This window comes from Cynoglossus semilaevis, chromosome 16 (assembly GCF_000523025.1).
Source record: "Cynoglossus semilaevis isolate Cse_v1.0 chromosome 16, Cse_v1.0, whole genome shotgun sequence".
NCBI classification, from domain to species: Eukaryota; Metazoa; Chordata; class Actinopteri; order Pleuronectiformes; family Cynoglossidae; genus Cynoglossus; species Cynoglossus semilaevis.
The window spans coordinates 2,365,826-2,383,584 of record NC_024322.1 but is presented as its reverse complement, the minus strand read 5'-3'; the positions used below and the strand labels follow the sequence as shown (position 1 = coordinate 2,383,584).

At 40.4% G+C, this 17,759-nt stretch overlaps 1 protein-coding gene across 6 annotated transcripts in view; it reads left to right on the top strand.

The window, feature by feature from the left end:
• The window catches only part of dgkg (diacylglycerol kinase, gamma), a 77,371-nt gene that overhangs the window by 17,533 nt on the left and 42,079 nt on the right, over positions 1-17,759 (top strand). For 4 of the 6 annotated variants that reach the window (XM_025063534.1, XM_008327966.3, XM_008327967.3 and 1 more), the window contains 17 exons: positions 317-467; positions 1,904-1,966; positions 2,270-2,542; positions 2,626-2,778; positions 4,140-4,189; positions 4,304-4,378; positions 5,322-5,441; positions 5,794-5,911; positions 7,009-7,097; positions 7,836-7,952; positions 8,631-8,729; positions 9,110-9,220; positions 9,306-9,379; positions 9,579-9,653; positions 14,550-14,635; positions 15,019-15,108; positions 16,752-16,912. In XM_025063534.1, the coding sequence (XP_024919302.1) occupies positions 317-467; positions 1,904-1,966; positions 2,270-2,542; positions 2,626-2,778; positions 4,140-4,189; positions 4,304-4,378; positions 5,322-5,441; positions 5,794-5,911; positions 7,009-7,097; positions 7,836-7,952; positions 8,631-8,729; positions 9,110-9,220; positions 9,306-9,379; positions 9,579-9,653; positions 14,550-14,635; positions 15,019-15,108; positions 16,752-16,912 (1,905 nt within the window). Of the gene's footprint in view, positions 1-316; positions 468-1,903; positions 1,967-2,269; positions 2,543-2,625; positions 2,779-4,139; positions 4,190-4,303; positions 4,379-5,321; positions 5,442-5,466; positions 5,482-5,793; positions 5,912-7,008; positions 7,098-7,835; positions 7,953-8,630; positions 8,730-9,109; positions 9,221-9,305; positions 9,380-9,578; positions 9,654-14,549; positions 14,636-15,018; positions 15,109-16,751; positions 16,913-17,759 lie in introns of those variants that run through there. The other 2 variants (XM_008327968.3, XM_025063536.1) reach the window with 2 other exon arrangements.

Genomic DNA, 17,759 nt, shown 5'->3' with positions numbered 1-17,759 from the left:
TATGTATAACGTTCTGTACAGACTGTGTTTCATTTGTACTCATCAGTATTTGACAGTATTTCTCAGGATCTGAAAAGTAACTAATTAAAGGCCCGATTATTACTAATCAACATGTTTGTAAGATTTTTTTTTATCTTTATCCTATAGTTTTCATTTCTCCTGAAGCTTTAATTTAAAAACCATTTTCTGAATCACTAACCCTATAAAATCACCACAAACCATGTTAAACTGAAACCTCATCTTCAGTCTGTGCTTGGACATTTGTATTGTGCCCCATTTTAAACCCCTGTTTTCATGCTTTTTCCCCCACACGCAGCCGATTGACTACGAGGGTTTCCAGCTCTTCATGGCCACGTACCTGGAGAACGACATCCCAGAGGAGCTGTGTCAACACCTCTTCACCTCCTTCAAGAGTAAAACTGGAGGCTGTTCCCCTGATCAGTCCCGAGCCAGCACCAGCTTACTGGGTAGGCTGATTGTAACACTGCCGCTTGTACCGCTGCGTCCCTGTCTGTTGCTGTCTCTCCTGGACAGATTGATCTCTTTAATCACTTAGGTTTGAGTCAACGGGACTCACTTCGCAACAGCTTTTCAGTGACCCAAGCAGGGGGGCACAGTAGTCATGTGTGTGGAGATGGAGTGTGTGCCAGGTGTGAACTCCGTCTTCCTCCGCCCATCCGTCAGTCCGTCTGTCCGTGTCAGTGCTGCGTGGGCTGAAAGCCCCGTGTCCGGTCGGTGCAGCAGCTGAGCAGACAGATGGACTGTTGAAATAGAAAAGCCGGTGCTGTGGGTTTAAATGGTTCTGACGGAGCGAGAAGACACAAGGAAGGAAGGAAGGAAGACCGACAGTGAGGGGTGGCACATTATGGACAGTCAGCAGAGATGTTGACTTTATTCCCAGACTTAAATGTACACATTTACCCACCAGCACTGTGTGTTTTCAATTTCTAACCACAGTTTTGTAGTTTTCACTGCTGCTTGGTGGCCCAGAATAATAGGTGGCACAAAAGGAGTTAGCGTAATCTTCTGGTGACATGTTGCAAAGAGACCAGTACCACTCCAGTCACCTCATAGATTGGAAATTAAATTATGTAAAAATATGGGTAAGAAAAGTTGCGTATAGTTCTGGAATTTTAAATATCAGTCAATGGATATGATTCTGTTAAAAAGGAACCATAGTTAACCTGGAATCTGCATCGCTGTGGACATGATTCTGTTAAAAAGGAACCATAGTTGGAATCTGCATCGCCGTGGATGTGAGTCCTGTGTCAAAGCTTACACTGCCATCTGGTGGTCATCGTAGGTAATGTGACGTGCTCTAGTTAGTTAGGCTCAGCTGGTATTATTATATTATATATATATATATATAGTGTTACTAATCTCCAGAACGAACACTGAAAAGGATTAAAGAAAAAAAAAACTAACACAATTATAAAAATAGGATTTATTTGGGGCCATGATTGTTAAAAAAATGCAAAATGCAAAAATGAAAAATGCAGAATTCAAAGTCGAGTAGAGAAGATGTAAAAAACAACACATTAGTTTTGAAGTGAAGATTTTATGTTCAGTAATGTTCCCCTGCTTTGTCATATGAAATGTGAAATTTTTGAACCATCAGTCAGAAGAAAAGGTTGAGAACCACAGGTGAAATGCAGAGAGTTGATTTGATTGGACTATTTGCAAACTTCAGTAGAACTAGAAGCTACAAGCTGGCAGTGACATGATGTATCAGAAGTAAACTCTGGGCAGAGCTATTATTGTCAGTACTATTGTCAGTACTATTGTCAGTACTATTGTCAGTACTATTGTCAGTACTATTGTGTAACACAGTTACACATTCAAAGATACTTCCTCAAATGCTGATGTTTTTGTCTCCTTGCCTCGAAACAATGTGTGGCCACAGAAGCCTGTTCCATTGATGCAGGAATCTCTATTCAGACTGAAGTGGCCTGTGCTCCAATCACAGGTACCGCTCTTTAACATTGAGGAGGACCCCAGTTTTTGTGGAATTGACTTCCTGCTTGCCGTGCCGTTGTTCTTCTTTTGCATTTTCTTTCTGGTGTTGTGTCGGTGGCTACTAATGAACCCTACTTCCCTGCATCCTATTTTGAATATTCTCCAGGTTGTTTATGTTGTTGCAGTGTATATTTGTATAGTTAATTTTTTTTTCTGCTCCTTCCCTCACAACTCACTCTTTGTGCGTCATTAACCTCAACATCCTTTTCTTTGGCTAATTTCCCTCTCCCTTGTCATTCTTCGATCCAACAAGGCATGAACGGTAAAAGCATTCTTTCAGCCATGGCCCGTCACACGCCCGAACACTCTGGCGTGGTGAGCATCGCCGGCTCTGGAGCCACCACCTCCCCGTGTTCCTCTCGTTCCTCCTCCCAGCGTTCGGGAACTGGCGGCCACACACCTGGGGGGTCCCATCTTTCACCGTGTGCTCGGGTCAGAACCTCAGAGGTCAGCGGCAGCAGTAGCAATGTCCTGACCCCCAATTCTGGTCCGGCCAGGTCTCCGGTGTCCCCTAAGCTCTCACCAGGTGAGTTGACGAAAGGACTTGTCTTTATTCACGTGTGTTTTGTTTTGTTATGATAAAAATGGTCGCATCGTCACCTTCCACAGAGAGGAACCGGTACGAGAAGCACTTGTCTCCGCGCAGGACTCCATCGCCTCAGAAAGGCTCCTCGCTGTCTTCTCCGCAGGTTGTCTTTCTCAAGGACATTGTCTGCTACCTCTCCCTGCTGGAGAGGGGGACACCTGAAGACAAGCTTGAGTGTGAGTTGTGGCGATGGTGGGTCAATTTAGAATCAGCTTATCTCAATGGGATGAATAGGAGAATCTGCCTGGTCTGCAAAACGTATAGATAGTAAAAAAAGTCATGTCGTGAATATCATCCTCATTGTTGTTGGACATGACCTACGAATATCTTATATATATATATATAAAAAAAACCGTAAACTTAATGGCCACAGGTATGAGTTGAATTCCGAAAAAACAGGAAGTGCTACTTTGTGTCCTTATCTTAGTATCTAAGTACAATAATACTTCCAGATGCTAGCATAATCCGTTCCAGGACTGAGTTCGTAACTCGAGGTCCTCGTATCTCGAATCATTTTTTCCCATATGAAATAACAGAAAAAAAATTGAATCCGTTCCGTCCCTTTAAAAAAAACTCCCTTTTTAGTGCTAATAACAATGGAAAAAACATGTTTTAATGCTATAGAGACATATATAAGCACAAAAAATGATAGTATATAAGGATTCCTGTGATATAAAATAAAATGTAGTTTTAATTATTTTTTAGTTCTTCTTTGACCTTTGAGACAGACGTTACAGTACTGGCTAATGGCGGCATGTGCGGAGAGGGAGGAGGAGGAGGAGGAGGGAGGAACTAGATTCCGTACCTTACACGTAACTTATTACGTAACTTACATAAACTTAGAATGAGCTTAACTTAGCTTATGTTTTTTTTTTTTTCTTTAGCGGGCACCGCGCTCATATTTATCGACCATTTCATGCTCGTATCTCAAGGTATTACTGTACTAAAATACTACATAAGAGTAGTTACCTTCTAAATGTACTGATGGACGGGTTGTGATTGTTTTGATCTGTCAGTGTACTCCAGGTAAAACCAACACTTTGATCAATTGATCTAAGTGTCGGTCAATCATCTTTTATTGATCATTGATCAATAATAGACAGCACAAGAGAAAAGGGCTTAATACCTTTGTTACTAAAGAAAAAAAAAATTACAAAAAGACTGCGAGCAGCTCTGAGCCTCTGAATCCTGTCCTGTCCGTTCACTGAAGAACTTTTATGGGTTGTAGGAAGTGCAGCACACAGGATGTTAGCCTCAGTTCACGCTGCTTCTGATGCCATTGCCGTAACATTGCTACGCTACATCCAGCTAATGTTGCTCCCGTACAGAGCAGCTCAGGACAGGCTTAACTCCTGCCGTGCCCTGTTGATTTTCTTAAGCATCTCAGCTTATGTTGGTCCGTCCCGACCGGGCTAATCTCCACTTAGTGATCCTCTGCACATTGGTGGAAGGGCAGACCAGAGCAGTGATCTGTGACGACACCAATGACGGCCAAGTGTTTACCTCAGTCAATATATTCTCTCTCCTTTTCCTTTAGTCATGTTTCGGCTTTACGACACAGACGGAAACGGGTCCCTTGACAGTTCAGTGAGTTTTCTACCTTTTGGTTTTCTGTTTTGTCTTTCAGACTAAATCTACATGACTTCATTTACACGTCTAACTTTCACTGAAAAATATACTGTATTTTTTTTTTTTTTTCAGGAGCTGGACCGAATCATCAGTCAGATGGTGCACGTAGCCGAATATCTGGAGTGGGATTCTACGGAGCTGAGACCGGTGAGGGAACAAACACAGTTTTAGTCCTAAAGCTGTTGTTCTCGTACTGTAAGTGTGAGTGTTAAAGAAAGGACTGAACGTCATCTGGATTCCCACCTGCTCTCTGTATATTTGTATTTATAGCCCCTCTTTCTGTTGCAAGTAAAAGTGATGTCCTATAGATAGATGTTTCTCACACTATGGTTGACGTACTCCTATTGGTACACGCTGGTAGAAATAAGGAGTAGTATTGCTATATTTTTTTACTCCATTGACAAGTAGAGTATAAAAGTATATCAGACAAACTAGTAGCATTTGTTCTCCAAATCAGTTTGCTTGTTGTTGAGCTAAATTTTTGTTGTTTTGTTGTTACCCAGGGAAAGAAAATGTTTGAGAACTGCTGCTCTAGATTAAAATATTTACCAGTGTAAAAATACACACAATAGATGGCAGTAATTCAACTTACAATATTCATATTCAATAGTCTACTGGTGTAAAAATTAGTGACAAAATAAACCACAGAATAAACAGAAAAAAAGAGTAAAAACAAAAGAGATGAAAAGAGGACAAACGACTTTCGTCAATGTTTTTTTTATTTATTTATTCTATTAAAAAACAATCCTTTGATGCTCTTAGGTAAGAACTTTTTTTTTGATGACATATTCAAATCTATTATTAACTTCTGATTCAAATAGTGAGCCTTTTCTGTTGTTTGGTCTTTGAAGCCTTTAATGTATAGAGGTAAATAAAAGTTGACCTGACCTCCGAAAATAATGAGCAATTTCTGCACAAACGCAAACTTCAAATGTGTTTGAACACAGATCAAACCGTCAGTGTTCCATCTGGTACCGTCAGGAATGTGTCCCCAAAGATCAGCAGACGGGATTAAACAAGGGTTGAAGGACTATATCTGAGTTTTCTCGGCCGTAGTCTGTGACAGTGACGTTTAACTCTGTCACTTCAGATTCTGAAGGAGATGATGGAGGAGATCGACTACGACCACGACGGGACTGTAACACTGGAGGAGTGGATCAGGGGAGGCCTTACGACTATTCCTCTGCTGGTGCTGCTAGGAATGGAAACAGTTAGTATCACTATCAGTTGTGCTGCTAGGAATGGAAACAGTTAGTACCACTATCAGTTTATAGGGTGGAACCTCGAGATACGAACAGAATGTTCCAGGACTGAGCTCGTAACTCGAGGTGCTCGAATATCAAATCATTTTTTCCCATAAGAAATAACAGAAAAATATCCATTCCGGCCCTTTAAAAAAAACTCCCTTATTAGTGCTAATAACAATGAAAAAAACATGTATATTCTCCATTCAGGAAACAGAAACTGATTCTAAGGATAGATTTAATTTTTTCTGCTGTGGCCCCGTGGAAAACCCTGCACAGATAATTGATTGTGTCCCATGTCTTTTGTTGTGTTTGCAGAACACACAGGAGGATGGACAGCACGTCTGGCGTCTGAAGCACTTCAACAAACCAGCCTACTGTAACTACTGCCATACAATGCTTCTGGGAGTGCGTAAGCAGGGACTCTGCTGCTCCTGTAAGTCCTCCTTGTCCTTTGACGCTGCTCCTTTAACAGTTGTCACGTTTCTCCTAATCTTCTCTGCAGAGCTTGATAGGATCCCTAAAAATCTTGAAGTGCTTGAACCCCAAAATTAGAATAGAGATTTTTTAAATTTAATTATCCTGTTAAAAAAACCTATATCACAGGGAAAAAAAAGAAATGAAGGAATATATATATAATATAGTATATTAAAAGAAAAATAATATAGTCAATATCATGCTGTGTTTATATTAATTATACAAAGTAATGCAAAACAAGTTTTAAATGATTGAAAATCAAATTAAATTCAACACAAAAGCTCAAATCTAGTCAGCAAAGTTAGCTGAAGTGGATGAAGAATAAACAAAAGTAAACAAGTATATATGATGGAAGGCAAGGGCGTAGCATGTATTCATCATCTAGGCCTTCAGTGGCATCCTGAATGAACAAATCCACAGCCAAACAACTTTATTCTGTCTATGGAAACCTTCAATATTATTCAGAAATGTACTATAACGAGTTGTTGTATCCATAAAAAGTCATGTAAAAAACATTACAGTATTTTTACAATATTAAAAAGATAAAAATCGATTTTATTCACCCAAACCCGTAGTCGTTCATCATTTTGCCAAAAGACATTTCAGTGATACATGAATTAAAGATTCATGTGAGTCTAACATTGTTTACATACAGAAAAAAGTGAAAGTTTCCCAAAGGTTGAACTGTGTATGTTTTACTTTCTGTACGTGACTTAAAAAAGCCGGCGCATTTTCTCAATGAATGTGAAGTTGAACGATAAATCCCCCCACTTTCTCCGTTAAAAACTGATCAGTATTCAGTGATTTCATTCTGACAGAGGAAACGGGGTCAGAGTTACTGCCACCTCCGAATGAGGGAAACTCTCGCTGATGTCTGAAATCATCTTTAATGGGACTGACGTTATTTTACAGGCTGCCTTGAAAGTGTGTTTTATTTGCAGCGATGAAAATGAGAAACGAGAGTTTGAAAACAAAAGGAAACTGTCTTTCCTTTTTTCTTTTCGTTTCTTTGAAAGTGTTTGTTTTTTTTTTTTCTTTCTGATGTTGCCCCCTCAGTATGCAAGTACACAGTGCACGAGCGCTGTGTCTCCAAAGACATCGCCACCTGCATCAGCACCTACGCCAAGTCTCGCCGTCACACTAACGTGAGTATGTGCACTCGTTCACAGCAGCAGAGGATCATGGGACATCATGTTAAATCATAGCCAGTCTCGTCTTGTTGTCTGGTTAAAGATAAATAAAGCTGTGTCCAGGAAGATTAGTGTTTGCTCTGACCTTAGTCTAGAACATATGTGTCAAACTCAAGGCCCGGGGGCCAAATGCGGCCCGCCAAGCTGTCTTGTGTGGCCCGCGGGAGCTTAAAAAGCATTTATTAAAGTCCATGCAGCAGAGTTTTTTTATCTTTATAATTAAAAAAAAAATTAATTACATAGCACTGAACAATATTTGTAGCTTGAACAAATAATTATCAATTGCAGAAACTTTTATTAGTCTGTTGATTGAGTAGTTCCATCCATACCAGAGGTCCCTGACCTTTTTTTCTTCCAAGGACTGATCAGCCAGTACCACCTGTTACCCTTGACCTTAAAATATTGCCAGATTATCTTTGAATTAAAAAAAGTAAATGGATATGACAGGATTTTCTTTGAATGAAGTAAATTAGTAAAAATGACTACCAAATGACCCATGGACTGGTACTGGTCCGCGGACCGGGGTTTGGTCACCCCTGGTCTATAGAGTCTTCCAGTTACAACCGGCCCTTCAAGGGGAACCGTACTGCTGATGTGGCCCCCTGGTGGAAATGAGTTTGACACCTCTGGTCTAGAAGTTTGACAGAAGTAATATGTTGTTGCTGAAACTATGTTTGTCTCGTCTTCCTGAAGATGATGCAGCACGTGTGGATGGAGGGAAATTCTCCAACCAAGTGTGACCGCTGTCACAGGAGCATCAAGTGTTACCAGGGTCTGACGGGCCTGCACTGTGTCTGGTGTCAGATCACTGTGAGTTACTACTCCTATTAGAACAAACGAAATGTGTCACGTCGTTGGATAAATAAGTGTTGTTCAGTTTTTGGAACAGTTCAGAAATGTAAATACTAAGTATTACATTCAATAATATTACATTTATTGACTTTTTCTTTTAATGTTTGTGTTCCAACAATCGGAATCTTTGAAATGATCTTGCATTGCTCTTAACATTCACTAGATGGCAGCAGCGCGTCAGCGTTGGTTGTACTGCGGGGATGAACGACATTGGCAGAGATTTAAAAAAAAAAGAAAAAAGAAAAAAGAAAAGTTCCAAAATGAATTACGACTGCGAGTCTAGTTTTAATCACCACAGGATCTTTAATATGCAAAAGAACATTCAGGGCTCGAGACTGAAAGCATTAAGTCGAGTTTTACGACTATTTATGTTTTCAGCGTTTATAGCTTTAAGCATCAATGGAGGAGGAGGAGGAGGAGATGACTGGAGCAGTCGGGTCAAAGTGTGAAGCTGACTGAGAACGCTCAGTCGCTACGCTTGGAGAGTTTTTTTATTGTTATTATTATTGTTGTTGGGGTTTTTTGTTTGTTTGTTTGTTTGTTTGTTTGTTGTGCTTTTTTTACAAAAGTAGTTGACTTAAGTTACGTTTTTGCAACTGGACCGATGTCTCTCTGTGGTTCTGTTTTATTTACCAGTTACATAACAAGTGTGCATCCAATGTGAAACCTGAGTGTGATGGCGGGGCTTTAAAGGACCACACACTGCTGCCCTCCTACATCTGCCCGGTGGTCCTGGTGAGGTCACTTCCTGTTTCTCAACACATGCTCAGAAGTATTAATCGAAATGAAAAAAAAAAAGTGTTGGAATCAGTTTCTGAATCAGAAGGAAAACTTCCATGTGTTTGTTTACAAGTTTGAGTCCAGGTTTAGCCCCTACTTCCTAGTCATGTCTTTGCATTTGGGTGCAATACAATTGATTGGAGTCCTCTGTATTTAGATCCTCAAGTCCCTGAAGACGAGTTGGAAATTAGTCACTTGCAGTCTTAATCAGGTCCCCTTTTGTTCAGGGACGTTTTATCACTTCATAATCGCTATTTCCTGTTGAAGCAGTGACAAAGCAACATTCATCAGTCTTTGTGTAACGTTATTAATAAACACTAACGTTCCTCCCACAGGACCGTCACTCCATGGTGAAACGTGGCGAAGGTGAATCTCCACCTACCACCAGCCCAGATGACGCTAATCAGACATTTAAATTCTCCCCTGGTGATGGACAAGCACTTCAGGTGAGCAGGTTTTCACCGGAGATGGTTCTACTGCAATGAAAGTGGTTTTCTGATGCGTTTTGTCTTTTTCTGTCCTTGTCTCTAGATCACTCCACTCCCAGGGACACACCCTCTGCTGGTACTTGTCAATCCCAAGAGTGGAGGCAGACAGGGGGAGAGGTATGTCCCGGTTTCATCAATTTGAAAGCAGAACAGACAGGGGGAGAGGTATGTCCCGGTTTTATCTATGAAGTCAAAATTTGAATGCAGAATGGTTATATTAGAAAAAAAAATATTTCAAAAAGCATCAAAGTCTTTGATCTGGAACATTCTTCTTCTGTAACGACGTTATAAATGGTAATAATGTCTTTGTGTTCAGGGTCCTGAGGAAGTTACGGTACCTGTTGAACCCGAGGCAGGTCTACAGTCTTGAGCAGGGAGGACCAATGGTTGGGTAAGTCTGCTGTGATTTTTCTCTTCTCTCTGATATGAAAATATATCAGAGTTTATGGAACATGATCTTTGGATAGTGACGTACAGTTTTTTTTATCTGTGATATAAATATTGTTTTTTTTGATCACGGAATGAATCAGAAGAACTAGACTAGGGTTTCTGAACGGTTTCATTATTTTCATGGGGAAACTATTAAGATATGTGGAAAGAGAAGAACGGCGTACAAAAATGGACAAATGTACGGACTTCTGTGTCCAACTGTGCACCAACAAATATCTTCAGGGCAGAGGTTGTTCTTCATGGTTAAAGATCTTGAGTATTATAAGATGTGATCAGATTTCCACCCTTATATACCTGGGTTTTTAACAGTCCAACTTCTTAGCAGGGAACTATATATTGGAACATATATACCTACATATAAAACCATTTGCTACACAAGATTCAGAGGGAAATACTGCCTCAAGTGTTTTCAAAATATTATGGGATACATTTTTTATTTTTTTTAAGTTTTAAAATGAACGTTGTGAGCATGCAATTCTCATTATAATTCTCAGTCGTTTAATGTGTCAGTCTTTACAGTTAGTTAAATATGATTTTTGAGGTACTCTCGTACAAAATGTGTGCCGTTATGTTCTAACATAGCATCAGCTATTTATACAAATTATTATCCGTTAATGTCCTTTCCCATACTCAACCACGTGGCCGTGATTTCTTTGGTCCGACGCAACACTGTTATAGGAAAATGCGTTTTGGAAAATGAGTTTTTCTTGCTCACTAAATGTTCTGCAGGAAAAATTCTCTATAAAACTTACCTAAAAGTGTTCTAAAAGTACATTTAACCACTCACACAGAACACTAATAGACGCACACTGACTAATACGTCAGAGCTATGCACAGCCTCCTACCTGACATTTTAAGGGAATAAGAACCTGACGCAGCATATTCGTTGTAAGTGCCTCAGCTTCAAGGTGAAACTCTATTTGCTTCTCTGTCAACACAAAGCCTCCGTGGCCTGTTGTTGAGACAGTGACCGAGTGACGCACTCAGGTCTTCAGGGGAATAACTGTAGGTGGTGCTCAGGAGCATCGGAATCAAACTGTGTTTCTCTGAGGGGGAACTTTTAAGTGTGAACTTCGACTAAGGTTTGAAGCTTTGGTCATTGCTCCTGCTTGTAGCTTACTTACTTATTTATCTGTGATGGGGCTTGATATATATACTGTATATATACATATATATATATATATATGTATGTATGTATATTTGTATGTATGTATATATGTATGTATATGTATGTATTTATATGTACGTATATATGTATGTATATCTGTATATATATCTGTATATATATATATATAAACTGTTGAAAAGCATTGCAAAACATCACCATGATCCTTGAAGAACCTGATTTGAACTTAACTGTATTACAGACGTTTTTAAAGCTAGCGAAGTATCCATTTCAAATTAAAGTATGCATTAATTTAGGAAAAATAGACACAAAGTAGTCCATAGAGGCTGAATTAGGCAAACATTGGACAATACATATATATCTAAATCAACTTTTTAACCTTTTAGCCAAATGATAAATTAATAGAACAAATAATAAATTAAATAAAAACAATTTTAGCCATAGATGAGAAAAAGAAACCCCAGAATGATCCATCAAAAATACTTCCCAGTTGCGATAAAGAAAACCTTGGTCAACTTTCTGCACACCTATCTACACATTCGCTCGTCCTGATTCTGACTCATAGTTATTGTGCAATTATTCATAAAGAAGCTTCGTTCTGCTTTTCAGCTTCACCTCCATTAGCCTGGAACACCACTTTGAATGTTGTAAATGAGGTGATGTCATACTGTTGGTACTGAGCGTGGGCAGAAGAAAGGGAGGGAGAGCGAGTGAGTGAGAGAGAGAGACATTGGAGTGTGTTCTGGCCCACCGTCACCTACAGGGTTAACTGTTGCCATGGGTTCCTTAGCAACAGACCCAGCTGGGCTTTGAGGTGAGGCTCACTGAGCTCTGGAGAAATATGTTTGGGAAGCACATTCAGCTCGTTAACACAGATGCCGGTCTTTTATGAGCGTAGGCCCTGTTTGTTTTTTCCTCTAAAGCTGTCAGACGTGAAGCATTGACACTCTCGGCCATGATTAGGCAGCTTGATTAAACTTTTATGGATATTTCGGACTTGTTTAGTTCCAACGTGATGCACTCGGTTCATAAATGTCCCTGCAGTTGCTCTGGATAGTTGCTCTCGTTAGAGAGGGCTTTGTGGCCATGTGACCTCTGTGTCAGCCGACCTCCAAAATCCATAAATATTGTACCACCCACTTTAGTTGGATTCAGCTACGGGGGACACAAGTGTAGAGTAATATCTGTCTTCAGATGATGAACGATGACAGGTAGTGACGTTTTTTTTTTTCTTTCTTTTGGGAAATTGTGAAAAGGTCCAGGACAGAAATGGTCAGACATGAACACGCAACTTATTTTCCCTGCACACCGCACCACTCTCTCACAGTCCTCATACATGTCCTGCACCACTCTTGTATACTTTTCTGCCACCCCTAGAGTTTTTTTTAAGGAATTTAAATCTGCCATTTTTTACTACCTTATTTTTCTGTATATTAGAATGTACTAATGGCAGACGTAGTAGAACAAGTGGTGAAAAGTGAAAGTGAAGTCACACATGAGTTCCAGGGCTAGTGAGGTCAACACACTATTTAAGTGACTGGCAACAGTGATAGTTATTTCCTAGAGCGGTGAGGTGACTTGGCAGGCGACATGATGATGAAAACAGCGAACATGATAAACGATTGCATCTGTAAACAGTTCACCGTCCGTGACCAGGTGGTCAGCGCTGGTGTATGCAGCTGCCTCGTGACCAAGGACAGATGAAAGCTACTGTCAACACCTTTGTCGCGCCGCAGATTAAACATCCCTTTGAAGGGCGTCCACTCTGTGACCACTTTGTGACCGTGGAGTGGGCACAGCTGGAGGGGACACAGATTGATTATTGGACTGGGTCTCGTCTCTCAGTATTTTCAGCCTTCGGCCTGTCACTCAGAGATGACAACGCTGGCTAGTTACCGACACGGTCATAAGTGTCTTGTTGGCTTTTCACGTGTCTATTTTCTACATCTTATTCTTAGCTCCAGTTGTTAAAATGATCAGATTGCAATTATGAAACATCTTTTTTTACATGTTGATTTTTGAATGTTGTAAATGAGGTGATGTCATACTGTTGGTACTGAGCGTGGGCAGAAGAAAGGGAGGGAGAGCGAGTGAGTGAGAGAGAGAGACATTGGAGTGTGTTCTGGCCCACCGTCACCTACAGGGTTAACTGTTGCCATGGGTTCCTTAGCAACAGACCCAGCTGGGCTTTGAGGTGAGGCTCACTGAGCTCTGGAGAAATATGTTTGGGAAGCACATTCAGCTCGTTAACACAGATGCCGGTCTTTTATGAGCGTAGGCCCTGTTTGTTTTTTCCTCTAAAGCTGTCAGACGTGAAGCATTGACACTCTCGGCCATGATTAGGCAGCTTGATTAAACTTTTATGGATATTTCGGACTTGTTTAGTTCCAACGTGATGCACTCGGTTCATAAATGTCCCTGCAGTTGCTCTGGATAGTTGCTCTCATTAGAGAGGGCTTTGTGGCCATGTGACCTCTGTGTCAGCTGACCTTCAAAATCCATAAATATCGTACCACCCACTTTAGTTGGATTCAGCTACGGGGGACACAAGTGTAGAGTAATATCTGTCTTCAGATGATGAACGATGACAGGTAGTGACGTTTTTTTTTTTCTTTCTTTTGGGAAATTGTGAAAAGGTCCAGGACAGAAATGGTCAGACATGAACACGCAACTTATTTTCCCTGCACACCGCACCACTCTCTCACAGTCCTCATACATGTCCTGCACCACTCTTGTATACTTTTCTGCCACCCCTAGAGTTTTTTTTAAGGAATTTAAATCTGCCATTTTTTACTACCTTATTTTTCTGTATATTAGAATGTACTAATGGCAGACGTAGTAGAACAAGTGGTGAAAAGTGAAAGTGAAGTCACACATGAGTTCCAGGGCTAGTGAGGTCAACACACTATTTAAGTGACTGGCAACAGTGATAGTTATTTCCTAGAGCGGTGAGGTGACTTGGCAGGCGACATGATGATGAAAACAGCGAACATGATAAACGATTGCATCTGTAAACAGTTCACCGTCCGTGACCAGGTGGTCAGCGCTGGTGTATGCAGCTGCCTCGTGACCAAGGACAGATGAAAGCTACTGTCAACACCTTTGTCGCGCCGCAGATTAAACATCCCTTTGAAGGGCGTCCACTCTGTGACCACTTTGTGACCGTGGAGTGGGCACAGCTGGAGGGGACACAGATTGATTATTGGACTGGGTCTCGTCTCTCAGTATTTTCAGCCTTCGGCCTGTCACTCAGAGATGACAACGCTGGCTAGTTACCGACACGGTCATAAGTGTCTTGTTGGCTTTTCACGTGTCTATTTTCTACATCTTATTCTTAGCTCCAGTTGTTAAAATGATCAGATTGCAATTATGAAACATCTTTTTTTACATGTTGATTAAAACTAGGGATGGCTCGATCCAAAACCCGATCAGGATCAGTCCGATATTGGTCAGAATTTCAGGATCGAACATTGAAAAAAGCCTGTCCGATCCCGTACCTAAACCCAAAAGCTCGACTTAACTTTGTTACACATGCCGCTAACAGGGACGATATCGTCTTAGCAATTCAGAAACATCTGGATTTGGATTGATACTGGTATCACCAGACGCTCCAAGTCGTGGTGTCTGTCTCAGTATCGGACATGAAAAAGTTGCATCGAACCGTAACTAGTTAAAATAATCACGATCTGTTATTTTTCTCTGTTACTACAGGCTGAATTTTTTTCACGATGTTCCCGATTTCCGTATCCTGGCTTGTGGAGGTGACGGCACGGTGGGCTGGATCCTCGACTGCATAGGTACACGAAACCGGACCTCAAATGTCAATCATGTTTTGCAGAGACACAATTTGCTCATCTACCATTTTGGAAAACTGTAGTTTACTTTGAGCATTAGTTTTAAGGAGAACAGATATTTACCAGTAATCTTAACTGGAGCTGTCTTTACAATTTCTCCGGCAGAGCCACCTCCAAGATAATCATTTGAGCCTCTCACTTTACCCTTGTATGTATTGATCTTTTCATTACCAGCTGACCACGAATCTCTCTCCTCTAACCATGAAAGCTGAACGGCTTGTTAATAAAACCTAATTTTCTAACAACAGTCAGCGTCTGTATGTATTTACTGTGATCTGTTAAAAAAAAAAAAAAAAGGATAATCTATAAACTCATTTGTCTTCCAGATAAAGCCAGCTTCGCGCGACACCCTCCAGTAGCCATTCTCCCCCTGGGCACAGGAAATGACCTGGCACGATGCCTGCGCTGGGGAGGAGGTGAGACGTTTACTCAGTCGTCGTTATCATGGACAACAAGTCAAAAGTTGTCTTGATTTCTTTTAAACACAGTAAGAGTAAAGATTTTGGTTTTGTGAGAGTGAAGCGATGGCTGGAGAAATCTGACAGTTCTCATGTGTCAATTTAAAAACTGTTATTATGCAAAACACTCAGGCTGTTCATCATCTGCCAGCCAAATTTTTGTTCCAGTGATGAACAGAAAGGCTGATTATGAGTGGCTTCAGAATGTAGCCAAAGCAGAGGCCTCTGGGACTTTTGACGAACGGAGACTTTCACTGATTGAAGGATTTTTTTTATCCTCAAACCAAACATGCTAAACATGAGATGGTGGGAAATGACATCAAGGACCAGGATATTAATACATCAACTTTAGACTGTAGACTAGAGTAATGAATAGAAATAAGAACATAGCTGTTCCTGAACTTTCCATCCAAGGCTAAAGTTAAAGTCTGATTGAATTCTCAGCGGACTCCTAAAGTTTAAATGAGACCAAACAAATGTTCTTTTCTTTTTTGGGAAGTAGAACAAAAACAAAGCCAACCGAGTCTTTCCTAACTGCTGCATGTTTCAGTACTTTAATAGTTTTTATAGAGATGCTTATAAAACGATAAGGCCAAAAATAGCAGATTAGATTGTGTCCCTCTTCATATACCAACCAGCCCTGGCACCGACAAATTGTTCGGGTGCATTGAAGCGATTAATGATATGATTTAAAACTAGAAATGTAATGATGGCAATTTCTTTTTTTTTTTTTGCAGATTCCAGTTTCCTTAGTCATGACGAACATTTTTTCTCACAACAGTAATTCTTCTCAGTCTGAGCTTCTCTCTTCAGTTCAACTACTTTCAAAACTAAAAGTAAATGAAATGAAAATGGGTTCCTGTGCGGCATAACAAAACAAGAACATATCTGCAGTTTATATTATATTTACAGCATTAAAACTAGAAATGTAATGATGGCAATTTTTTTTTTTTTTTTCCAGATTCCAGTTTCCTTAGTCATGGCGAACATTTTTTCTCACAACAGTAATTCTTCTCAGTCTGAGCTTCTCTCTTCAGTTCAACTACTTTCAAAACTAAAAGTAAATGAAATGAAAATGGGTTCCTGTGCGGCATAACAAAACAAGAACATATCTGCAGTTTATATAACATTTATAGTGACTTATATAATATAATAAGACATCTCTTTTTTTTTTCCCCTCGCCTTGATATAAAACGTCCAATAATTACAAAATTAAAGTCCAAGTGCAAACTTTTTCAAGTAACTGACGACATAAAAAAAAAGTTCCCAAAATAACAACGCAAATAAAAGCAAGTGAATGTAGCACAATCCAGTGTATGCCGTACAATGGCGACGAATGCTGTCATTTTCGTATTCATCTGCTTCACTTGCCAACTACCGTAGTTCACACAGGATCTAGTTGGCAAGGACATCCAATAGTGTGTGCAGAGTGTAATCTCTTAGTGTCAAACCTTGGGACCTGGTACTTTTAACAGCACAGTACTCTCTACTGTGGTACAGCATTCAATTGGCTTAGAAGTAGGGAGAAAAAAAAAGTCTCTTTGCTTGGGTGTCAGCTGTGTTCTTTGTCAAACTCAAACCTATACGCTGTTTTTCTGTAGGTTACGAAGGTGGCAGTTTGCTGAAGTTCCTGCGGGACATCGAACACAGCACTGAAGTGGTGTTGGACCGATGGAACATAGACATCGTCCCTGATGACAAGGAGGAGAAGGGTGACCCGGTTCCCTACAGCATCGTCAACAACTACTTCTCCATTGGTGTGGTAAGAAGAAAACATGGAATGCACATTTTAGTTTAAGCTTCGAAGCACAGTAATAGATAAGAAGCGACGCTTGCCGAGAACCAGCTTCAAAGTGCCTAAAAGTAGACAATAATATGAAGAAAAGAGTGATTAGGAAGAGAGATAAAGAAACAAACAAGCAATTACTTAACATTGGCAAGACCGGTGTGACTGCAAGTTAAACGGAAAACCGCCAATTAGCTAAACAGTTTGTTTAAAATATAGGTAACAAATTGGTTATTATTGAAGGAAATAGACACACGTTATTTACCTATAAATATTAAGAATTAATTTTATACTAAAGTAATTACCAAAATTTAAACTGGCTACAGACGGACATAGACAAAATGAATGAATGTTCCTATCAAAGTTGTGAAAACCCTGGGTGTCATGATTGTTGACCAGGAATCCTTTCCCGACCACATCGCCTCTGTCTCCGGATCTTGTCGGTTTGCACTCTGCAACATACGAGAAATCAGACCGTATCTGACTCAACACGCCACCTAACTGTTACTACAGGCTATGGCAGGTGTGGGGAAACTTTTTAGCTCGCGGGCCACCATTGGTTCTAAAATTGAACAGGTCGGCCGGGTCAGGAGCAGATAGATGGAGCGTTCGTGTGAACTAAGATGAATGACATGTAAAAGTCATGCATGAAGGCTAAAATGCTTTTATCATATTCTACTCCATCTATTGGGGAAACGTGGTTATTGCAGGGAAAAGGCAGAAGTATAATGATAAAATAAATTGTATAATTTGGAAAGGTTTGGTGGGCCGGATTAAACAGCTGAACGGGCCGCATCCGGCCCCCGGCCCTTAGTTTCACCAT